Source organism: Grus americana, chromosome 1 (assembly GCF_028858705.1).
Source record: "Grus americana isolate bGruAme1 chromosome 1, bGruAme1.mat, whole genome shotgun sequence".
Classification (NCBI taxonomy): Eukaryota; Metazoa; Chordata; class Aves; order Gruiformes; family Gruidae; genus Grus; species Grus americana.
In genome coordinates this window covers 98,412,300-98,438,237 of record NC_072852.1, presented here as the reverse complement: position 1 = coordinate 98,438,237, position 25,938 = coordinate 98,412,300, and the positions used below count along the sequence as shown (strand labels likewise).

At 42.3% G+C, this 25,938-nt stretch overlaps 1 protein-coding gene across 2 annotated transcripts in view; it reads right to left on the bottom strand.

Moving 5' to 3' along the window:
- NECTIN3 (nectin cell adhesion molecule 3) overlaps positions 1-10,457 on the bottom strand; it is a 71,557-nt gene extending 61,100 nt beyond the window's left edge. Inside the window, exon 1 of one of the 2 annotated variants that reach the window (XM_054836858.1) lies at positions 10,030-10,457. In XM_054836858.1, coding sequence (XP_054692833.1) covers positions 10,030-10,249 — 220 coding nt within the window. In that variant the 5' untranslated portion in view covers positions 10,250-10,457. The remainder of the gene's footprint in view (positions 1-10,029) is intronic. The other variant, XM_054836849.1, reaches the window with a different exon arrangement.
- Positions 10,458-25,938: the final 15,481 nt, after the last annotated feature.

Sequence of the window (25,938 nt, the reverse complement as noted above, 5' to 3'; positions counted from 1 at the left end):
TGCTTCAGACTTCTCTCAAAGCTGAACAAACTCACTTCTCAGCCCCTCTTCAGACATGATGTGCTGCTGACTCCTTATCTTAGTGGCCTTCCACAGACACCTCAGCATCTGCCTTCTTCTTGGGAACACAAACTGGACATTACTCCAGATGCAGTCTCACAAGCTCCAAATATCAGAGAACAATTGCTCCCTTCAACTAGCTGACCATGCCCAGTGTGCTCTTCATCTTTTACACCACAGAAGTACATACTGCCCCACAAAGACCCCTTAAGTTCTTTTCTGTAAAGCTGCTTTTCACCAGTTAGCACCACATCTATGCTGCTGCATGGGGTCATTCTGCCCCAGAAAGACTTAGCATTTACTTTTATTGAATTTCATGAGGTTTCTGCCAGCTATTTTTCCAGCCCACAGACGTCCCACTCAATTACCCTTAGTCTTCAGCGTACCAATTGCCCCTCACAATCTGGTAGCATCCATAAACTTGCTCGAAATGCATTACTGACCTGGAAGAGGGGTCGAAATGCAGACAAACTGCCCCATACTGATCCCTAAGGCATGCCACCAGGAAAAGCCTCGAGAAGGACTTTGTACAGCTGATCAGAACATTGAGCCTAGCAGTACACACAATTTTTCACCCACTAAATCTACTTCCCTAAACCATATCTCACCAATTTGGCTGCAAGGACATTGTAGGAAGCCTTGTTAAAAGCCTCTCCAGCCAAGGTTAGTAACACTTGCTGTTCTTCCTTTGTCCACAATCTCGTCCTATGTACTTATAGCAATCAATTCAGGACCTCTTTTCAGAGCAGTCTCAAGTTGTGGAAACACCACAACTCCTTTTCCTCACTTACTTAGTTGTCACCTTGTTTGCAGCCACATCAATTTATCACACCTAAGCCATGCCTGGAGTCTTGGAAAACAGCTGTTGAGTAGCTCTCAAAATACATCACCAAAGGAGCTTTCACTAACAGTTCCATGGAGTCCCACAGTCCTCATCTCTTGCTGTATGGCAGAATACTCTCAGCAGAATCTTTAAAAGATCTTACATGCAATGAAGCTTGCACAAAACTTTCTCAATAGATTACACTGATTTGTCAGAAGGTAACATAGGTTATTAAATGTTCATGTGAAAACACTGACACATCAACTGTGATGCTTAATCTGGTTATGGTCAAAAGCCTTACTATTTTACAGCCATTAAACTTAACACTTTTCTTACACATAGAACAACAGAATGGTTTGGAACGGACTTTAAAGACCATCTATTCCAACCCCTCCCCCCCCCGCCATATAAGCTATGTGCAGAAGCCTGAGATACCTCTGATACCACAAACTGCTGAAACATAGCTATGTAGAACTTAGTATACTTCTTCCTATACAAGATATCCTGGATAAATGGGTATATTGCATTTGCTAGTTACCAGAGGTAGACTATTTTATGGTACCTCAACACACTGAAACTTTCAACAGGATGCATTTAAATCTCATAAGTGATTAACAGTATGGTCACAAGCATCAAATTCTCATGGTTGATTTCTTTACATCTATAGTACTTCTTTAAATGTTAAAGTACCTTAATGAAGTCATAAGAACACTACTTCCGTTTCAAGAAAGTTTACCTTTTGAAGTCAAAATTGCACAGAAGTGTTTAAAGCACAGAAGCAGCATCACTGGTGACGGGCCGAGCAGTGGCGTTTTATAATGCAAATACTATTAATCGCTATAAATATGTTCAAAAATGGAATTAAGCTTAACAGCTTTTTATCTTTGCTTCTCCAATCTCTAGTCATAATCTTAGTAGATTCAACCGGGTATATTTTTTTTGTGGCAAAGGACAACAGGTGATATACAAGAAATTAAAGAAGGAATTTGGAGAAAAAAATTACCACAAATAAGAGTTTTGCCCCCCTCAGTTACTCTGCTATTATGAAGTTCCTTGCATTTGATGTACTTTAACTTATGCTTAACTAAACTGACTATTGTTCTACCAGATTATGTACACTTAAAAGAAATTAAGTAAAGCTAGTTACCCAACTTGATCATCATCTCAACTGTTTCACATTTTATCTCCAGTATTCCTTCACCCAATAGGCTGTTCCTAAGTGTGCTTGTCCAAGCAACAGTTTTCAGCTTAACCATAATGCAGCACAGGTGGTATTGCAAGTAAAGCAGCAGCAACAGAAGTGGGCAAAGAATACGCATGCAAAACAGGATGAAGAAAAATTTAAGTCAAACATTAATCTGTAATCTAACGCAAGGGGTAGTGAAAACTACAGGTCTGAAAGTAATAAATTCATTCAGCTAGCTCAGTTTGTTTCTTCCACTCATCTGTACACACATCAACTATGGAGACCTGTTTTACTATCCTTTACTCACCTTTTAGCAAGTACAGGGTTTTTTGGGCACAAGATTGCCATTTCAGGGACTTTGAATTCTGCACACGCCACTGCATTACAGTCATAGTACTACCTACCTTCTAAGTAACAGTCACTTAAGGAAAACATTCCATTCAAACTAATCCCAGGAAGATACTAAGGGCAAGTTTAAAAACTATCATGTTATACCAGCCTTGACTAACAGAAAAGGAGAAAACAATCATTCTCTGTAGACCTACAAAGGTATCTTAAGTGCCAGATAATGAAAATCTGATGGTGGGGAAGGGAAATCAACAAGAGCCATCTACTGCTGCAGGTAATCCTAATACACCAGTCAACCCAAGCCAAGCTACACTTGACTAGCCTTCATGGTGACAACGTGAAAACATGATATTTTAAAGTATTAATTAAAATTGCTTTCACTTTTGTACGCTACTGGAAAAACAATGGGAAAAAAGCAAAAACATTGAACAGGAGAATGCAGTAGTGGTTAAATAGGATAGTCTGAAAGTTGGTTACTTTTTACTACCTGAACTAATAGTGACCTTCTTGATAACATCCTGATGTTAAACTACCTAGTCAGTTCGCCACACTTGGGAAAACACAGGTAAAGGGATAGAGGACAGAGACTGAAGTTTCAAGACTTTGAAAGTTTCTTATTCTTGCTAATTTTTTTTCTACTGGTAACTAATGGACAAAGACCAAATTTTGAGTTCACATTTGAAACAGTCCCAAGTCTAATAATTAATTACTTGAAAATGATGAGAAGGAGAAAAGTAACTCTTGAAGCATGCACCTACTGGATAATAAAAAAAGTTTGGGTTTTGCGGGGTGGGGGGACGGGCGGATAGACACGACATGGATGCATGGGGGACTGTTGAGGTTTTGAATTTTTTTTTTTTTTTACTGACTTAGACATTCTTGTGCTATGCCTTGAAGTTCTCCATTATGAGCCTGTGTACTAAGTTGTGCAGTAAGCAGTCACTGGCCTAGCTTTTCCAGGACCACGGTAAATATTGTACATGAGGCCTGCCCCCCCCCCCCCCCCCCAAGAGTGTTACACATACCTATACCTCATTTTAACCCACTATTTTACACCTTCACTGTCTTTTCACATCCAGGGGAGTACGACAAGCTAAGACCTAACAACTTTTTCATGCCTCCTTACTTCATAGATGGAAACACAATAATAATTTTCCCTGATACGATCTTTTACTGCATGTTTTGCTGTTTAACTGCTTCCCATCTATTTCCTTGCATTTTATCCATATTCAGCCATTCCTATCTTTTTCTTCTTAGCTATTCTTGGGATTTCTTCTCATACTTCCATGATATTCTTTTCTAGGTAATTCATCTGCTTTCTAACCAGGAATAGTGCTAATGACCCTTTTACCTCTAACGAGAAAGCTTGATCAACCTATCTCATACCTAATTCAACAATTCATCTATCCTCTCAATAGAAATACATGAATGCATTGCAAACAGTTATGGTCTCTGAGGCACTGAATGCAGCTGTCCTTCAAATAACTACTATTCAATAAAATCTTGGTTTAGATAGGCTAACCCTACCAAAAAACCCCATACAGAACACCACATAGTATGGTTTGGGTTAGAAGGTACCTTTAAAGATCATATACCCCTCCTCCTCTTCAAATAAGCATAACAATAAAAACCAACAACACATGGCATAACAAAATAATTAAATAATTGCACCTATAGCTATTCTTCACATAAGTAAGAAAACCTAGCTATTCAGTACCCAATTACCATGTCCCTAATAAAATTCTTCACAGGAATTTCTGCATATTATCTACATACCAGTCAGTATAGTGATCATCACAATAAAAAAAGGTTTATATAATCCTGAATCAATACAACACTTTTTTGAAGGTGGAAACAAAGAAGTCCAAGTACATACACAAACAGTGCTAGAGCAAAGTAATCTGTCATCACACAACTCATCTTTAAGAGGTAATGTACCAGGACTCCACAGCAAGCAGGCAACACAAGCAATCTCAGCACTCTCACTTCTTTGCAGACTTATCTAACCAGTCTGTAGCCATATGTTCCGATAAAGAACTCTGTTTGGACAAAGCTGCATTCAATCACAGGACAGCAGGTCAAACTACCTCCAACAATCTGCTGTAACACAGGATGTAAAGTCATACTCTTCAAGTTTATTGCTCTTCAACAGATAACCAAATCAACAATGAAAAAGGACATTTACTAACAGCACTGCAGGTAGTTGGCACTTCTACCAGTTTGTATACCAGGTTTTGTATTTATATTATCCTATTTCTATTCATTACTTGTTTTGTTTCTAAAATTGAAATTTAAACTTTTGATTCTAGAGCTTCCAACTCAAGTTTTCTTTGAGCTCCACAAATGCTACTCATTAGCCCCACACACTGCTTACTGAAGCAACACACCCCCAATTCCTTTTCCCTTTTCACAGCAGATGCATTTACATTTGTGATGTTGCACACCTGAAAAGCTCTACCACCAGCACCTGAAGGGCAATCAGCCAGTACAGATGTGCTCTGTAAAGACAACATGTTTTTACTTCTCCTGCTACAGAACAGTCCTTTGTTTCCCAATATCATCCTGGGAGCCACACTACATAAAGGGAGTGGGAAAGAGAACAACCTGAATTTGACCATATTTCTGAACAGGATACTTGACTCTAATCTTAAAAGGAATAAATCCTGCTAGAGCCTAGCCTTCTTTTGCTCAATATCGCACAATCTTCAAATTCCATGACTTAAGATCAAGTTATTTAAGGAGGCAAGAGAGAAACACATTGTTTAAATCAAGAGACTGTTCAACCTTTAGGTTGAACCTTTAGGTAGCACAACCATCACAATTCTTATAATACTCAAAGCATTCAGATCTTAACAACTCAAATAACATTACACTTTCATATATAGGGGAGTTCTTCCACACAGAAGCAAAAATCTAAGTTGGCATGCTCACTTTTCATTTACCCTAAAATTCATGATTAGTGTAACCTGCCCACACACATTTTATAACCACTTCTCTGAGCAACTCCAACTTGTAGTATTTCCATGCAATGCTACAGATAAATTGGAACTGTCTTGTCTAATATTTAAATAGCAGTCAAGAATTATAAAGCCCATACAATATATTTCATTAAAATGTTAGCATCTACATTTTCTTATTTTGTATTTTATATGAGCGACACAGTTTAACAGTGATCTTGAACATGACCGACCTACCACAACGAAACAGAGCTAAGAACTGTTCCAAAATAGCACACTGCATATTATACTGAGTTATCCTGAAGTATGGGCTTCACAAGCTTCTTGGCTTCAGTTTTTTTGCTAATTATCAAATAATCCTGGTTTAACTGTGCCCCTATTTGAAGTTACTCTGTTATTTTTATCAGTGCAGCTACTCTGTTCACAGAGCAGTTTCATACACTGCTCCACCCCTACCATATAGCTCACCAACATGTCATTCTCTGCAACATTTAAAATACCTTCTATAGTATTCCTACTCCTTCGCTTACTCACCGTATTGGCTCACCTAGTGCCTTTTTAAAGTGCATTTCTCTCCATACCACTTTCAAAAAAATAAATGCACATTCAGACATGAATTTCTAAACTATCATCACCTTTTACATACAGTGGGGAAAAAATACATTGTTATCTTTTTGAACACTACCACACTTTCCCATTCCCAAGGTAGTACCCTGGTTTGCTTGACGTCATATTTTTGTCATGACTTAACCTGAAATTCATAAAAAAAGGTTTTAGTCAAATAGACTGTTCTGTTTAATAGTTACTTGGGAGTTTCCTTTTTTTTATTTGCAACTCCATTTTTCTATATGGTACACTGTATACTTGTATTTATCCACACCTTTATAATCCAACCCTTCCAGCTCCACTACAGTCTGGAGTTCTGTACTCCAGGCTACTTTAAGAAAAAAAAAATCAATGCAAATTTAAAAACATATGCCTCACAAACACTTCTGTTTGTAGCCTTACTGAGAAGCTTAACAAAAATCAACAAGTCAAATTGAAAAACATTTCCTCAATGAAGTTCCTGAAACATCTATCTTGTATATTTTTCCTTTCTATTCACCTCACTTTACAATTTTGAGAAGTTTTGTGCAGTTTCTTGGAATGTAAGCATGAATTAAAAACTAATCACTGTGTGCAAACTAATGAGGCACTGAAATTATGAGGAATTAATTATTTAGTATCACACAGATCCTCATATACAACATAGCGGAAAAATATTTGCCACAATGTATACTAAGTTATGTTATAGATTAAAGGTTATGACAATGTTTCTTACAGATGGTATATGTCTCCCCCAGTGCAAAGCTACAGGAAATTTGATCATGTAAGTTTAGTACACACTTCATTGCATGACACACTGTTCAACTGAAGTGGAAGAATTACTTGTACATGGTAAGCTGAACCTGATAGTTTTGCTTTCCTAAGTATTTATTAAAGCAGGTTTATTTTTATTAAAAATCCCCAAGTTGCTTTTATTTCACATTCCACATATATTTCTTGCTCTTCCTTCCCCCTTCAGTGTTGGAGGTTTTTTGGGCAATGTTTCTCTATGGAATTATAGATCAAATAATCATCATTCTAGCCATCAGTCAAAATCATTGCATAAAAATTGGTTTGATTTTATACTGAAGATTTTCTACTAGCAGTTTGGGGTTTTCGTCTGTGTGTGGTGTTGGTGCTGTTTTAAATTCTTCCTTTTGCTAGCATTATGAAAATTGACTGACCAGCAGGACGAATGGTGACCAAAAGTCATTGGCAATTTTGGGTTCCATCAACATCTAATCACACTCAAAATGCATTTACCAGCACTCTTAAAAAGCTACAATCTTTGTATTTCCTTCACAGTCACCTGTGACAGTCAGAGATGATAGAAAACAATTGTGGGAAATTTCAGGGACAAAAGAAGTAATCTAAAAACTAAGGTAACTGACAAAAAAAAAATCTTCCCCTGCTTCTTACCTCACAGTCCAAAAGTCACTAGTAGTTTCTTAAGTTTCCCCTTTTATCCATAGATTACACTTTAAAACTTTGTACTTGAAAAAGAATATCATTTCAACACAACATTCCTACTTTTGGCAGATGTTCTGAAGCATTGTTAGTCAAGTTCACATACACCAAAAGGAAACTAGGAACACTGACATCTGAATTACACTTATCAAGACTAAAATAGTAAGCTACCACATGACAAAGCACATAGATGCTCTTAACTTCATTGTTACTATTATCTTCACATTTACACATAAAATTAGTTATGTCAAGTCTGCAATTTCACCTTTTTAATCACAAAAGAGCAGAAGTCACCCTGAATGGAGGGGGAAAAAAGCGCAACAAGTTTGTCAATCCTATGAAAACTGTGTCTTCAAGCCTTAAGGTTTTGAGATGTGGCACCTTCTTAATATTGAAAGGTCATTTTACCACAAATAAAGCCAAATACTGTCTAATAAGTGTTTGTTATCAACTAAGAACTCCAAAGTTTTATGCATGGGAAATTAAGCTGTTGGATGTGTTTTAAAGAAGAAAAATAGGTTTTTAACACTTTTTAAAACATTCAGCCAAGTAGCTCCAGAGAACATACAAGGAGGCAATAGATCATTTCAGTTATTTCAATAGCAACTTAGTTTAATAGCTGATGAGCTATTAAAAAAAATAAAAAAGAGCTGGCAATTTAAACACTTAATCTTGTAGCCAGGACATACTCTATGCAACACAAAAATTTCTGCATAAGCAATTAAATGTTTAGATCATTTCTCTAACATATAGTTCATCTTATCTAAAGAAGCATCCCAATAATCTCTGGCTAAGAAGACATTCACCTAGTTCCAAACTCCTGCACTAAGTATTACAGTTGTTATTCAGCTTGACTAGGACCAAATCTGTCCTCTCAACAAAATTTGTGTGAGCACATTAGCTCTCAGCAAGTTGAAACAATAACAGGTTCACCATCAGAATAAGGAATAATGGTGAACTACTCCTCCTCCTCTGAAATAAATCCTATGTACATGAAGACCCACCCTTCTGTCTTTCCCATAGCTGCCTTTCTTTAGGGACAGAGAGAACATACACAATTTAATAGGGTTCTATTTCAGCACATGCATGTGTTTAAGCTTAAATTAGTAATAATCATCTTTTCTGAAAGCTACATCATTGCCAGAGGGGGGAGACTATCACATGCAAGAGCACAATCTTACAGCAGCAGTGCCTCGACTCCCTCCCTGAAAAAGCATTTCTCAGATACTATACAACTGCTTTACAGTGGCATGGCTTGCAAGTTCCTCAGTATTTTTATCACACGAGCCTCCAGAGACTACCTCCTCTAACTTGTTCCTCCTTCCTTCAAGAGGGAAAGGACACGGTGTATCCTATAATAAAATACCCTTGCCAACTATTCATTACTGCACAGGGAATACAACAGCAGGATGATGCTTTTCAATGCGCTCTTGCCCAAGTCCACTTTTTTCCCCTCATCTTCCACTGCTATAAAAATGACACGACACACGCTGCACTGCATGCAGTAAGGAAAACAAAAATCCTGCTCCGATTTAGTTTCCAACTGCTACGTCACTTGCTTGTTTTCCACAGCAAAAAGCACGCGGGGGGGGGGGGGGGGTGGAGGTGGTGCCGGTATTTTTCTACGAGCGGTCACATTAAGCCGCAGGGGTGCCCTGCACCGCAGTGCCCCCAGTAGTAGCTGCTCAAGACGAAGGGGATGTAGAGTACACAAATCTATTCTCACAAGAAGAGATAAGCGATCTAAAACCATAAGCCTACAACAACTAGCAACGATTTCACCCTAATTAAGGGGAAACAAGGATGCGAACCAACAGCTCCAGTAGCAAAGGGCGTACTATTCCTCCCCCGAAGTACACCCGGAGAACATGAAGACCCACCCTTCTGTCCTTCCCACAGGCTACAGCCGAAGGGAAGCAGCCGTGAATTTCCGCAAACAAGCGAAAGCTCGCCGTTCAGGACGGGAATTACGGCGGATAACCCGCCGCCCGCCGGGGAGAAGCCCCAGCCCCGCCACCGGCGGACAAACTTACCCCACCGCCCCTCCCCGGGCTGCGGCCACCCCAGCAGGGCGCCGGGCGGCGCGGAGCCGATCGCCGAAGAAACTTGGCGGCGGCGCACGGCGGGGCGGCTCCCGGCCCCCCGCGCGAGTAACGGTCCCCGCCGCGGCAAGTGAACCCAACGGCGGGCACAACGGCCCGCCCTGCCGCGGCCTCCCGGGACGCCCGGCACCCACTCCTACCGGCGAGGCCGGCAGCGGCCTCGAAGCGTGTGCGCGTCCCGGCGGCGGCGCTAGCGGGGGGTTTCTCCGGGAGAAAGCGGGGGAAAGCGTCGGGGCTCTCCCCGGCGCGGTGCGGGCTCCGACTCCCCTTCACCACCCTCCTTCCCAGTCTCTCCCGGCCGCGATCCCGGCCACATCCCACCCGCCTTCCCCGCCCGCAGGACAGCCGGCAGACAAGCGCCACCCCGCCTGGCCGGGCGCGCACACAAAGTTTCCCCCAACTCGGCCGAGTCCCTCGGCGGTGCCGGGGCTCGGGTTTCTCTCCTCCTCCACCCGCCCCCTCGCCCTGCCCCGGCCGGCAACGGGAAAAAGTTTCACTTACTGCAGCAGAAGCGAGAGAAAACCAGCCCCAGCAGCCCCAGTCCCGGCCCGGGAGGCACCGCCGAACGTAGCCGCCGCCACTGCTGCTGCCTCCGCCGTTGCCACCACCACCGGGGGGAGGCACCGCCGCCGGCTGCTGGAAAAAGTTCCCGGCGGACGGGAGGAGCCGGCGAAGGGGGGAAACCAGCGGCAGCCTCCACAGCTGCTTCGGTCCCTGCCATGCTCCAGGCTCGGCTCCCAGTCGCCGCCGCCGCTACGACGCTCGCTCGCCGACCAGCCACCGCCTCCCCGCCCCGGGTGCGTGTGTCACTGAGCAGGGAGGCGCTGCGCGCCGCTCCCCGCCCTCCTCAGAACGGGCCACACCACCCCGCCGCGGGGAGAGGGGGAGGAGGGAGGCGTGTGCCGTGCGCGTCTACCTCGACCCCCGCGCCCCCCTCCCTTTTCCACCCGTCCCAGGACAAGTCGCCTCGGCCCTCGCCTCTCCCTGTGGACTCGCAGACACGCTCGCGCACCGGGGGGTTCCCCTTGGCAACGCAGGCGGCGCGGGTAGCTAGTGGGAAGGGGTGCCACAGTGTCCTCCCCCGGGGGCTCTTGGTACGTCCCGCCCCGCCCCCTCCCCCCGCCCCGCCCGCCACCGCCCCGAGCGTGGTCGGGGGCGCCGCGCTCCCCGGCGGCCCGGCCTGACTCACCGCCCGCCCCGCGCTCCCGCTCTCTCTCTCTCTCTCTCGCGTCGCCTGTCCTTCTCGGGCTCCTCCGCCTCTCCCGTCCCGCTTCGCCCCTGCGGGAAAGGGAGGCTCCCCCACGCGTCCTCCCAGCCGCTGTCCGGCGTATGCATGCAGCGGACCCCGCTGAGGCAGTGGGGAAGCCGGCGGGAGAGGGGAACCGTGCGGCCGAGAGATACCGCGCTGCCGGGCCGGGCCGGGTGGCGGCTGCCCCGCGGCCTGGGGACCGGTCAGCAGCGCATGTCCCGGGCGGTGTCCCCCGGGGGGGGGGGCGGGGGACTGGCCGCAGCCCGCTCCTCCTGGCGCCGGGCGCGGTCACGGGCGTTCCCGTTCGCCGGGTCGCCGCGGGCGGCGGTCAGGGCCGCTCCTGGGCTCCCCCGGAGGGGCGGGGGGCCGGCCGGCGCGGCTCCCTCGGCGGGACGGGCCCTTTCCTCCTCCGCGGGGGCTCCCGCCCGCTGCGGGGCCGGTGGCAGCGGGCGCCCAGCTTTGGCCCCCTGGCTTTACCGACAGTAAACTTTCCCGGCGTTGTCCCCACATCGCGTACTCTCCCGTTGGGAAACCCCTCGTGAGAGGCACGTAACGTGCTACCTGATCGCCACCGAGGTGCCGGGCACCCGTTTCCACAGCACCTCCCAACGTGGCTTGTGCAGGCATCCCGGCAGCCAAAGGGGGAACATCGAGCGCACGGGTACGGAAAGATGCGGACCCCATCTTACGGCTGCGAGAGACGAGTTATCCGAAGGCAGGCTCCGGCAGAGCCAAGGAGCCTGAAGCCGTGTGGGAGCCGTGCGAGCCCTGCGCAGAAATCACCGAGGAATACCAAATATGGCCCCGCGCAGCCCTCGCAGAGGGGCCTGCGGGGGTCCGCGGGGCAGCAGGGAGGGTTTCTGTCACGCTAACGCCTGCAGGGATTCTTGGCTGCGGCACGGCACGTAGCTTCGCTCTGGGTAAGGCTGTCCTCGATGAGGGCAGAGCTGCTCCGCAGGGAGAGACGACGCCCCAGCCACAAGCGGGGACCAACGCTGTGGGCGAGGTGGCCCCTCTCGAAGTGGGGAGGGGGTTTGTGCTCAAGGTCTCAGGAGTCCAGCTAAGGGCTGGCTTGGAATTAGAGCAGGCTGTAACCAGGTCACAAAATTAAAGGTAACTTTTCCAAGAAATACAGTTTCTTTGCAGCATCTCGGTATGTGTCTGAACGCGAGTGTTGTGGGCACAACGTCAATGAATGTATCCCTGAGTCAGGTTTTCCATAGCGAAATACAGAAGCTCGAAAGAATTGGGTTGAGAGTCTTGCTTCTTTACAATCTAGGTTGCTTTTTCATTTCAGATGCACTATCCCTGCAAAACTTGAAGGAAAATATTGAATAGCTGTATATCTCATACCCACTGCTGAAAGATCTACTGGGAGCTGGTTCCATATAAGCCCCACATTTTCCGCAATACACTGTAATATTTGATCATTTCCTTCAGTGGTGGGCAGGAACAGCAGTTTCTCTCAAAGCTACACATGGCTAAGTTTATCAGATGCTCACAATAGTATGTTCATCTGGTCTTCAGCTACACTGAATGCTTGCCAATGAACTGGCCTCATTAATTTGTAACTCTGAAACAAAACAGAATTCAGGCTAATAGTTACTAGAGGCAAACTGCTAGTTGCGATGGACGTCCTACGTTCATCAACATTTTGGTATGCAAACCAACATAACGAGAAGACTCTCAAGAAAGTGTTGTGAAATCAATTTAATGTTGTCAATCTAATCCTCAGCTAGTAAAAAACTCTTCTTATGACAATTTGCTCTGGGATTGAGACTCGGGATTGCTCAGGTGGTACACATCATCTTGTCCAAAAGTGTGTAAACAAATTTGGCCGACTGTTTAAAGCAAAAAAAGAGTACTTACTGGAGTGGTTTTCCCACTCTGCTGATGCTTTTGCTGGTCCTTTACTCTGCTGTTAGACTCTTTGCTGTTTTGATTCCATGGAAACCAATACATTCCACCATGCCAATAAACCTGGATAAATATAATACTGAATTAATCATTAGAGCCCAATTTTTATTTATGCTAAGAGCCTTTTTACATGGGAAAATGGATGAGCATAATTGTAGCAGAATAATTTATACCAGTATGGCTTTGCTCATGTAACATTCCAGGTAGATGTTTTAATTTGGTCTAATTATTCCATTTCCCTGTGTAGATGAGTCCTATATAGATAAATCCCCTTTTATACTTAACAGTCGAAGTAAATTACATCTCATAATTACATTTACACCAAGTTTAAGGCACTCTTAGGATGGGCAGGAAATATAATGGGGCCATAGTGTAATTGAGAGTGCAACCCTTAAAATCCTATTTGTGACAACTATAATCAAATTGTCATTTGCTATAATATTTTCATTTCTTCTCATTCCGAAACAACAAAAGGCATTAAGTCTGCTTAAAATAAAATGTTTTGAAGGTTTAGCACCAAAATGTGTACATCGATTCATGCAGGCTAAGGAAGCAAATGCAGTTTGTCATATTTAAACAGAACTGTGCCCAGTCTGTAGGTAACATCTTCCAGTGCCAGATTCAGCACTGTTGTAATCAGGCATCCTGGGGACTTTGTGGTACAAAAGGAAATTTGACTTCATGATATCAAGGCTAAATTTGGCTCCCCAATGCTTAGAACACTCCTGAAGGCATGATGCTCCAAACAATTAATCTTGCATAATATTGAATAAATGCATATAGGACACACTGGCTCAGTTCTTGTAAATCCGTTGTTACTGGCATATTTTTCCATAAAAAGATGGTTTTCCACAGTTGGCAGCAGTCCTGTTCAAAAGCATCTTTGAGCTGTAGAAATACAAAAGACTCTACTTTATTTCCAGTCCATATTTCCCTCTCTTTCTGGCCATTGTCCACCCACCTGCCCTCCCCCCTCCCCCAAAAAAAAGCCCTTACTCTTAATTTAGACCGCAGTGTTTGGCAAGCGTTTACTTCTCCATTCTTAACCCTTTTGGTCATTTGGAAACAAAGTCCTAAAGCAGTGTGAAATTAACTTACATGCATAACATTTGAAGTGACGGCACAAATTCCTGCTGGAATGAAGGGCTATTCACTTCAGTGGGAATGGGCAAATAGATTTGTAGCAGAACAATGTGCTTTTCTGAAAACTCTCACTTCTATTCGAATGGATGGGACGGGGCCTCCCTGGCGATGCTCGCGCACCACCGCTCGTTATGACCCTTTAAAATAAACCTACACCAAACCAACGCCAAACAAAACCCACCTTTTTTTTTTTCCCCCCATGCACTTCCAGCTAGATGAGATATTTAGCAGAGTTTCCGCGATTTGCTGTCAGGTGGTTGTGTTTCTGTACCCTTCCTCCAGCCAAAGTCAGAATGGTTGTGTCTCTGGGTGTGCCTCAGCAAAACTGCAGCCAGAGTTACTAGTTGTGCTGTATGGAGAAAGGTGCCTGTCCAACTCCTGGTCTAGAAATCCGTGGAAAAGCATCATGCAGCAGGCATGATTGACAGTGGTTCCAGCAGGGCCAAAGAACGTGGGCTGCATATTTATGTGCATGTGTCTCCTGACCCAGCGGTGGACTCGGTGCTCCCATCGTCCCTGAATGTGTTTGGGAAGGGCTCAGACAACACCCCACAATGCACAGAGTTTGGCTTATCGCTGGTAAATTATGTTTCTAATAGCGTTGGATATGCTTAGGAATTTTTTGGGGAAGGATGCTCTATAACCGTGACTGTTATTAAGAAATGACTAAGGTTAAGAATATATTGTAAAGTTGGATTATTCTCATGATTCCCAGCTTTTTGCATACAGTATCATGCAAAATGATCTGGGTTGTCATCTCATAGAAAAATCTATCATAATATTTTGATTCAAATCATAAGCAAGCTTAGCCAAGAATAACATGCATAAGTTGCATGGTATATGATATTTTTAAAATCCATTTGCCCAGTACTTTGCTTATTAAAGATGACATACTTAAATCTTTTTTCAGTCAAAGACTATCCCTTTAAGGAGAAATCTGAGTGACTGACTCCCTCTTCATTGGAAAGTACAATTAGAAAACTGGTTCTCTTGCACACAGAGGGGCCCTACTCTCACACATTTATGCAAGAACTTTTATGTGCCTCAGAAAAGTCCCAAAGCTCACGTTTTTTTCACAAAAGAGTAATGCAGTTACTGACAATAATCACGCTCCAACATTATGTTTCATACCCATGGTCAGGAGTACATATCATCCAGTCTACAATGCAACTGAGATTCCTGTTGTCTCAGCCAAGAGGTTTCAGACTCCCAGCCAACTAAGTAAATTCCTCATGCATTTCTGACAGACGAAAAATAATAGATGAGGAAATGGTATGGTTTCCAGTTAGATTTCTCTGGTTGCCACTTACCTCACTGAGAAAGAGGACAGAATACTTCAGGATTCCTCTCAGAAGAATATTTGCAAGACAATGCTTCCTCTGTTTTCTTTCTGCTCTGCTTCCCTTTACTGTAATCTCTTGCTCTCCTTCTGTATGCCTGTTTTCTTGCCGTTCTCTCTTCCTCTTTAACTATTTATGTATAGTTATATTGTTGAATTGTGATACTTTATACTAATAAATACAAAATGCCCTTGATTTTTAAGTGTCTGTATGGACCAACGTACACTTTGCTTATTTTCTTCTAAACCCACCACATTTATTTCTAGGCACAAGCATTAGATACTTAAGATGAACAGAAAGAGAGCACAGGAAGGTGAGAGAGAGAAAAGTGAAGGGAATGGGTGGAGAAGAGAGGAAAAAGAGAAAATGAGCGAGCGAGGGCTGCTACCATGACGTTTCAGAAGCAGGAGTGTAGAGGTACAGTTAGAAAGAGAGGAAGAAACCCAAAGGACCGTACCGCGATCCATAGCTGGGGAGTAGCTGGCGTAGCAGAGGGAGGATGCCAAGTCTCCCTTTTCGTGTCACTCCCCCCGGGGCTGCTTCCTATCCAAAACTATCAGCCAGAAGCCGAGGGTGTTGCCAGCCTGCCTGGGTGCCAGCTGGACATCCCTATACTGCGGTCCCACTTCCCTGCCCTTGGCAGTGGTCTCTTCAGTGGCCACAAAGACGCCTCCAGGCACATCCCCACGTTTGGGCTGATTTCCCTGCACAAGAGAGAGCCGCTGACCTGCCTCTACGGGGCTGAGCTTCATCCAGCCCCTGCGTGGTGCAGTGGTGGAGGAGGGATAATTACCCAAGATAGTCCTGGTTCAGCTCTGTAAGAGGATTCTTGCTGTCCTGGTAGATGTTTCTCTCATGACTAAAGAAAACCAAAATGAGTCTGCTTTTCTACAGGGTCAAAAAGAAAAAAAGATGACTTCAGGGAAAAAAAAAATCCCAAGGAGGTCATGATTTTATAGTGCATACCTACATTTCACAATGATATTTCATTGTCCTGATTCACTAACATGATCCCGGCCCCAGCAGGAGATTAGTTCTTGATTCAAGGAAAAGGGAGTTTTAACATTCATTTTAATGGGAACCTTTATTCATTTTTAGTACCAGTACTGTTACACCAGCTTCACTTAATTATGGGAGAAGAAGCAGGTTTAGAATTCCCTGGAGGAACTTGCTGTTTTTTCTTCTTAGACTTACTCTCTTCATCTTCTCAACTGCTCCTCCCTTAGTCTTTTCATTTTCCTTGAGAGTGCTTATTCTTATCCTTCGAAATGAGCACATCTTGGTGAGATTTTAACTACTATAAATGGTGTGATCTTATTACTTTGCTTTTCTTTTTTTCCACTGTCTTATCCTCTGTGGATCAATTGTTAAATGCAGCAGGTTTTCCACAGTATGATGAGTGGAGTACACAAACCCAAAGGTTGTGCCTGCCTGTGTCCTAGGGATACAGCTTGGAGATGTAATATATGAAAGATGCATCAAGGTAAAGTCACAAGGTAACTGCAGTAACGTGCTGTATTCCTGCTGCTTACATCCATGTTTTGCACTTGAAACCATATTAACTTCTGCGAATTCAAAAATTAGTGCAAGATTGAAACGTGCCATGGTTCACTAAGAAAAAGTCACCTTATTATACCCGTATGTTTCTGCTGTATGAAGCCCATGTACATTGCGGTTTCTATTGTGCCCTTTTTTAATATCTATAAAAATTAGTGTCAGCCTGAAGCTAAATGAAGGTTTCAGTCTCTGAATGATTTCTGAGCACATTTTAAGTCACTTACAGATCAAGTCTTTTAAAACTTTGAGTGGCAAAGAAGAATGCGTATTAATTTTAGACAGCTATTTTTACACTTTTACACGTATAATTGAATTCAGATTTTGCCCTTCTACTTTCAACCTGAAAAGAGTAGCCCAGAATGCACCTACATGCTTTTGATCCTTTGAAAAAAGGTTTGTAAACTGAAGGAACCTTATTAAACTTTAAAAACAAATCTCTGCGCACAGAGAGTGCTTCATTTCTATACAGCTTTTTAATAGGTGCTGTTAGAAGCATACAGAAAATCTCTACAGCTCTGCTTTAACCTGAGCATTCATTGGTCTGTCCCAAGGTCTGTCTTTACATGAAGAGAAGTGCACAGGTACACATGGAAAGTGTAACTGAGGTTGAAGTATTCATCCATGTAAATATCTTGCACCACTTCAGCTATTCCCACGTACAAGAGAAAGCTGCATTTATAAAGAAATGAATACCCTTATTCCTGTAAGGAAAAAGAGCACCTTTATTGATAATAACTACATCTAAATTGCAATTACATAACTGTTTTACCTGGAAATCACCCCATGAGTGAAATTGTTATATAACAAGGAAAAAATCTGTGTAGATTAAAGGCACATGAATAGTGGACTTTTTTTGTTTGGTCATCCAGCCAAAATACGGGAAAAATGTAATTTCACTTGTGCCAAAAAAAAATTATTGCTCAATTTTTTCACTTTTATAAACATTTCTGACCCCTTCAAATTAGGTCATTTCTAAACAAAAGCATCATTTAAATGTGAAGTATCAATGTTTCATTTTGGAAATATTTACTGTTTCATTGTTTCAGTTCTCCAGAATGAGACATTCTGCCATTTGCTGGAAACTGTCCCAAATTCACAAATGTTTTCAGATTCTGCAAAAAATGAGGTTTGGAATACCACTGGTTTTGTCGGGGGGGGGGGGCGGGGGCGGGAGGAGGGGGAGAGATAGGGGGAGAAGAGTGGGAGCAAGGGTATGCATACACCTTATTTAAGAGTTCACAAGGCCTGAGAATTTTTTCCTTAATTTCCGGTAATCCACTCAGAAAGGATTAAGTAATCCAAACCAGGCCACCCTGCAACAGAAACACAGAAGTCCTCTTTTCAGCTTACACGAAATAAATCAGTTTAAAGGAATATTTTATGTGAGGTGTACAATACCGAAACACCTGACAGTCTAATGTCATCCTTTAGCAGACACAATCAAGGAAGAATATAGGCTCAAGTGGTAAAACACACACATGTGTAACTTTAAGTATGAGAAGAACCCAATTAAAAGAAAGAAAACATGCTCTAAATTGCATGTACTTGTAAATACCTTGAGAAACAAAGGTTGTAAAACATTTTTCTCCTGCCCACAAACTCACACCTTCTAATGCCTCGCAAACTTATTTGCACCCTCAATACTATCCTTCAACAGCAAGTTCCATAGCCTGATTATATATTTAATTATCTAATTTTTTGTCAGCTCATTTACATCCAAGTACAGTCAACAGCATGTCATCTGGGATCAATTCTTCAACAGTGATTTTATTATAGTTTCTATATAATGTTACTTTGGTATATCCACCCTGTTCCCACCCCTGAGCATATGGTGTCTCTTTTTGAAATACATCTGAATTAGAGAAAAGTACCAGCATTAAATATGAATCTCTTGGCTTTTGACGGTTGCCAATCCTAGAGTTGTTTGCAAATGTTTTTGATATCAGTTTCACTAGTGCTTTGTTAACATCTGCCCTGCAGCAGATGATCATTTTTATTTACTGATTTATTCATGTATTTATATTTTGGTGTGAAAGCATAGTCGTAACTCTTGGGCTTTAATTTGCGGAAGGAATAGAGCAGAATGAAACGCAGTCAGTCACGCTCTGCACTTGAAAGGAACACCACCATTATTTCTTTGTTTTCTGTGGTAATCCTAGGTATAATAAGTAGAATGGCAAAAAAAAATTGAGGTCTTTGTTGCAGTTCTCCCTCCCTCAGCCAGAGAGCCATGCTTTCTCTCACGTACGTCATCTATCAAATGTTGTTTAAGGATCTTTTTGCACCAGCTGCTATCCTGTTTCACTTTTTGCTTCAGCTAAGCTCTCTAAACAATTTGATGAGCATGAAGAACGATGCCAACCTGACAAATCCTGTTTTTCGGATTTTTCTCCCGGAGTTACCCGGTCGTAAAGCACCGCGACGGTGGCTGTATTCACTTTTGGGGCAGTGAGAGCCGTCAGCCCCATTGTCGCGTGATTCCGCGGGGCTAGAAGCAAGTTTGTGGAACTGCATGGTTTTTCTGTTAGTCTCTTCATTTGCTAACTATTTATAGTTATATGAACACAAAAATTTGTTAATATTTACAATTCACTTGTGGAAATGACTTCACATGGTTCAGAAAGGGCATTTTGAGAGAAGATCCCACGTTCCCACTGTAGACTTCTGCTGTTAGCCTTGAGTGGGCTGGATATTTAACTTAATCATTTCAAGCTGAAATGGCCATTTAATCTTAGTTTTAGAGCTGCTTTAATTTTATCAGTTATGTTCTTGCTCTGCTTGCAATCAATTGAATGAAACTCACAATAAATAAGCCAGGAAATACAGAGAAGTAACAGATAGTCCCAATCATCCTTTACCCCTGCTACCTCAAGTCAGACTCTTTTGAGCATTACAGAAATTGATGGTTTTCCATGAGCTGAATAGTGGGGCAATGGTTTAGAAAGGTTTTACTAACATGGAGTTTAAATAAACTGCATAAATAGTTGTGGTTATATGCGTGGCAGATCCTAACAGATCTTCTTGGGGAGAGAGAGAGTGTTCAAGAATAAATGCCGACATAAAAATTAGCCAAAAAAAAAAAATTATGTAGAATTTCAATGAGAAAGCAAGCACATTTTCACCAGCACAGAAAATATTCACGCTTTGATAGAACAAAATGTATAACCAATTGTAAACAAATTTTCCATGGATCCTTGGCTGAGACTGATCTAAAATACTCAGTCCAAACCCTAACAGCCGGTTTTAGCTGCATCATTTGTTGGTTGTATCACTTCGGTTTCTCATGAGAAGCCTTCATCAAGGTTGTAAGCTCTCAGAAAGACAGATGAATAAAAAAAAACTTCTCCAAAATCAGAATGACTTGTATTTTTATTGATAATATTCTTATTAATAATCTTAGAAAGTAGGAAGGAAACCAACTTACATGAGGCAATAATAAACAATTTCATGTATAAGGATATGAACCCTGTGTAAAAACTGGGGTGTTGGCGTTCTGGCAGGTTGTATGAGAAGAAAAGGTGATCTTGGTGCTGTCTCTGCCTTTTCAGTCAATAAACAGAAGACATTGCGCTCTCTCTCATATGTGTGGAAAACAGCATAAATTAAGTACTGTGCAACTCCTTTCCAGGAAGAAAAATGCTATAGTCCTTAATTTCAATGTATTATGAGCAGAGATTTATGCCATTAAATATTTATATGTCCCTGAACAGTAATACATAAGTTTGTCTTTTAAGAGTTAAGGGCACAGAGATAGAAGACAGTCAGTAATTTATGGTTTTCTAGTTATCATAGAACCATAGAATCACAGAATGGTTTGGGTTGGAAGGGACCTCAAAGCTCATCTAGTTCCAACCCCCCTGCTGCGGGCAGGGACACCCTCCACTAGACCACATTGCTCAAAGCCCCATCCAACCTGGCCTTGAACACTTCCAGGGAGGGGGCATCCACAACCTCTCTGGGCAACCTGTTCCAGTGCCTCACCACCCTCACAGTAAAGAATTTCTTCCTAACATCTAATCTAAATCGACCCTCCTTCAGCTTAAACCCATTACCCCTTGTCCTGTCACTGCATGCCCTTATATGTTGCTAAAGGAACATTTCTTGTGTTCTAAGCAGAATAGAATTACAGTTGCAACTCAGTCATCATTCTAATATGTAGCATTTATCTACCTATATATGGATATATTTATCTAAATAGGTGTATTACGTGCAACTTGTCTTATGAGTGACCTGATCCTGCAAAGATTTATGTATACACTTTATTTTATATGGCTGGTGTGACCAACACAATGTCACTGACACATGTAGAGTTCAGTCTCTGTGTTAACTTGAGCAATATAGAAGCCCTGATCTGCCTTGATTACAGGGACTTGGGAAATTTCACTAAAACTATTTTTTAAACAGAAAATGTAAGTGAATTTAAATCGGACTTTGTCACAAGAGAATATACATCATTTTCAAAAAGGCTGGGATTTCTGGTGCAAGTGAGAATCTCCAAGACTAAAAGTTAGCTGAAACATGTAAAACCCTATTTACCAAATTTTTCTTACTACATCAGACATCTCCGGTCTGTGAAGACGGAGAAACATCGATAAAGAAAGAAGTCACTAAAGTGACCGATGTGGCGATATGCTATTGGACACCCAAATGCAGAATTGAACTCGGGCGAAAAAGAAACCTCTACCTGGGAGATGAAGGAAAGTTTTACGTGAGGTGCTAGGAGGCTTGCTTTTAGATATAGCTATAGAATACTCACGGCTGTTAAGTGTAGACAGCTCGGGAAATGCCTACTAGGTTACTTTCACGGAGCAGAATACTGTTTTTTATTCATCTTTTATGACTCTCTATTGTTCCTGCTCCATTTTACAGTGAATATTTTTACATACTTTATTGTTATAACAGCAGGGATAGATAATTTTTTTTCAATTACTGGAAAAGTCACTGAAAGTACGGTTCTAAAGTGGCCGAAATTGTTCACACCAAAGAGTGTAATTTGGCAAATAATTACGACTGAAAAAATATGGAAGCAGTATAAAAAGACCTGAAATGTTTCATTTCAGAAACACCAACTGCTTATTTTGACATTTTCTTAATGAATCATTTTGGCTTTTCCTTTCAAAAAACATTTTTCATTGGCGAGTGGTCTATATTTTTTAAAGAAGAAATAATTAGAGGTACATAATCTGAGAACATAATGCAACATTTCAATGAAAAACACACACAAAAGTCCATTTCAGAAATATTTTTCCCCTTATTTTTATTGCAATTATTTAACTAAAAAGAATCATAATTTGCTCTGCTGTATTAGTAATGACTGCAGGTGTCAATAACCCAGTGCATGCATATCAATTTAGATCCAGTTACATTTTGGAAGGAAAAAACCCCATAACGGTGTGACAATGCAATTAATATGTTTTTTCAACGTTCACAGGTAACGCGAGGAAGTAAAGGTGGCTACACCACGTGTGAATGCAAGACTAGCCTAACTAGGTCCTGAGAACTGAGGTATACTACAGCAAGAAATGAGTCCAGGGTCTGAAGAGGCCTGGCTTAATTCATTCCATCCTTTGAAAGACGTACAGGGTATGATGAGGCAGCTTTGCAGGCAAAAAAACTGTCATGGTAAGGACCTCATCAAGAGCCCAGAGAGTTCATTGAAATACTGGCTTAAGGCCATCCTGTTTAGTTAGATATAAGGGAAGGGGTGGGCTTGCTTTATTTCCTCCAGTCTTGGAGATCTGCTGAAGAAGCAGAATGGGAAAGCTACAGGAGCAGAAAGCTTGTTGCACTCAGAAGTGGATATCTGGAAGACGTGTTTGAAACACAGCAGAGCCCCACTTCAGAGCTTTGGCATGGAAGTGCAACACGCATATCTCATAAATTGGGCAAAGAAGAGTTAAGATGCATGGCACGATTCCAGGGAGTACAAGTGTTAACTATTAAAGAAGCTGTGCTGATGCAAAGGAAAAGAAGGATTTGGACCATGTTGTTTCACTTATTTTTTTCTGAACTGATGTAAAGCTGATCCAGTGAAACCCCACCGAGCATCTGTTGGCTCCTGGTTGCAGCACAGAAATCCTCAGTACAAGATTCAGGGGTTCAGGCCTTTGTACAGAAGACCTGTGCTCCATCAGTCAGTTAAGAGCCACCACACTGCAAAGGTTAAGCCTTTTCTCCTATATTACAGCAAAAATACAATGATTTTGTAACTGCTTATGCAAGCACCTCTGTAAGCTGAAATGGCTCTATATCCCCTTGGGTTATCAGTAGTGAATGAAAGTTTGCATGTGCCAAGTTTTTCACATTTGTGTGAAAGGAAAACAGAGAGGAAAACTGAAGGGATTAGTCTTAATACCTTAGAGCTAAATAAATATTTACCAGGTTTGATTCTGCCATCATTTCATGGCCAATGCTAAGTACAAGGTGACTGCAGGACTGCTGAAAATATACAAACAACATTAATCCGCTGGGTTTTTTCCCCATTTTGAAATGTATCATAGAATCCAATTTAATGGCATACTTTGATTTTATATGTATCCCTTCCCAGGTGAAATAGCCATTTTTTGTCACTTGTGACACTTTCATTTCTCATATGTGTTTCTAAAATAAAATGCTCAGTTTCCCCATTTAGATATGCCTTTATGCAAAATTATGGCAGAGATTTACTGCTGCAGCAGCTACTTTTTGACTCTATCAGGCAGCCAGCTATTTTCTGCAAAATCCTGCCTGTTACAGGATTCTGGACTACCCATAGATCACGCCAAACAAGAATGTGAACATTCAAAAACAGCTCTCCTGCTAGCAAAAAGAACTTCTTTGTTGCTCTGCATATAAAATCCAGCTGGTAGTTAATCAGATTCATTCAGAGTAGATAACTAATGATAGTAAAATACTCATGTTGGTGTAAATGTGTAACTTTCTGATATTTTATGTGATTAAAATTCACTGGACCAATTAAAAAAAACAGAGAAAATTATTTTTGCACTGTTCACCTCCATGTAGGGTTACTGTAATTCTCAGAATTTGCAGCTGTAGGTGAGGATGTCAAATTCATGCGTTGTAAAGCGTAGCATCTTACACTGACTAGCTTCAGACTTTTGCAAATGAGAGAGGTTCATGCCTCTTTCCTTCCTCTGGCTCCGGACCATTTCCAAAGTCAGCTGAAGGCCTTTAAACATAATCCTCAGGGTAATTAATGGATGGAACCCCAGCAACACAACAGATCTGGTTTCAGGCTTTGAGTGGCTGAGGCAGATTCTTCCTCCGCGGGGCGAAGCAGAGCATAGGGCTATAGAAACCACGCTCTCCCACCTACGGGCTGCACCCCTACGTATGCCACATCCAGCTGCCGCTAGGAAAGCCTGCAGAGGTGCTTGGCAACGAGGACACAGCTTATGGCTAGCCTCCTTCCAGAAGGTCACGGCAACCTCCCTTGGAAGTATATTATACGCCTTCGTGGATGTCACGTAACAGATGATAACTTTTTAAGGAATTCAGTGATTTAACAAGGAGTGCCTCCCCAAACAACCCTCCAGGACAAAAAAAATCACAGCAGGATAAGAAAAACCCAACTAAGTCCACTAAATTATCGCATAAAGACCCCCGGGTTCAGAATGACACCAAGGACACCTAGAAGAAGTGTCTTGCATCATATACAAGGTGTTCTTGGACTTAAAAAGCATAGAGGGAGTAATCTGATGAAAAGCAAATTTATTGTCACCCGTCTGGATTTCCTTCATAGACACTGGAGAGGAAAAGGCATTTCTGTGGTGCAGTTCATCTCATTCTAAAGTGAACACCAAAAATAGGGTAGATTAACGTACCCTTAAAAGTGTCTGCTTCTCACTTTGAACAGTTAGAAAGCCTGAGCTAACTAGCTCGGGTGTAGGCATTTGCATAATAAGCATATACATTAGGGAAAGGCAAGATCACTCTTTGTGAATGTATTTTGGACTAAGACTCATCATACTTTATGCAAGTCATTTACATATGAAATTTAGATCTTTTTCTCATGAACGAACTATGCATGTGAGCAAACTATGTGACCAGAGGCCAGCTTAGTGTCCTCAGGCCAGGTGTGCAAAGGAAACCAAAAGGTGTTTGAGCACACTTTAACTGAAAACTAGCACAGTGACTTACAAGATAAAGGGAAGGGATATTGAACACTCTTTGACTAACTATGTTACAACTCTCTTCGGTCTCTACGAGGTATGCGCGTTGTTGACTGTGCTGTAATGCCAGTTGTAGGCACCGTGCGTGTAACCAACCCGACCGAGCTCGGGCCAGCTGCAGAAGGGAAAGTGCAGGATTTTGTTCCATCTGGTTCCCAGCGCTGAATCTTTGAGCAATTCTGTAGTGGAGTACTGACTCCGCTAATTGCCTAAAGTGACTGCTGTTTTCTCAGATGCAGAAGCAACGCAGTGACTACCTTTCGGAAACTCTGAATGTGCTTACATATTTCCACTTAACTGAAGTTAGACTCTGTGGGGTTTTTTTTCTTATTTTGCTGTCCTGCTAGAGCATAAACACCGTTATCATCCAGGGAAGATATTGAGACCAACATTTTCATGAACTTCACAAGAAGTGACTGACAGCCTGGTGTTGCAACCTTGGAGGCTCTAATAACTATCAGTCTTCCTCCTGCTGAGGTTTTCTCTGACATGAATCCCAAACATAACTATGTATATGCGGCTTTTGCATATGCATCTTTTAAAATGACACACCTTCAGGGGGGTCGGGCTCTAAAGGACACACAGGCTTGTCTGGATGCTGGTATAATGATGTGTGCTGGTACTATTCTCTCCAGGTGTATGAGGACATAACCATATGCATGCACATGAGTTCATGTCTAAAATCACTCTTTCCTGAGATTTGCCCCTAACTAATTATAAAAATGGTGCTACAAACCCATTTTCCACTCTAAGACTTCTCCCTTCAGAGGCATCCATCTCAAATGTGAATTCTGGATGGTGTTTTCTCTGTTTTCTGGCACCCCACTAGGGAAGTAATTTACAAAACATACCCCTACGTTTTTAATCCACTTAACAAACCTTTTAGTTCCACTGGAGGATGAACTTCACAAGAGATTAACATTTTGGAGACCTACACATTGACATACAATCACAGTAATTTTTTATTGACCTCCCACTGATTTCCTTTCCAGCTCAGTGCCGTACACAAGAACTTCTGACACGACACTGAGTT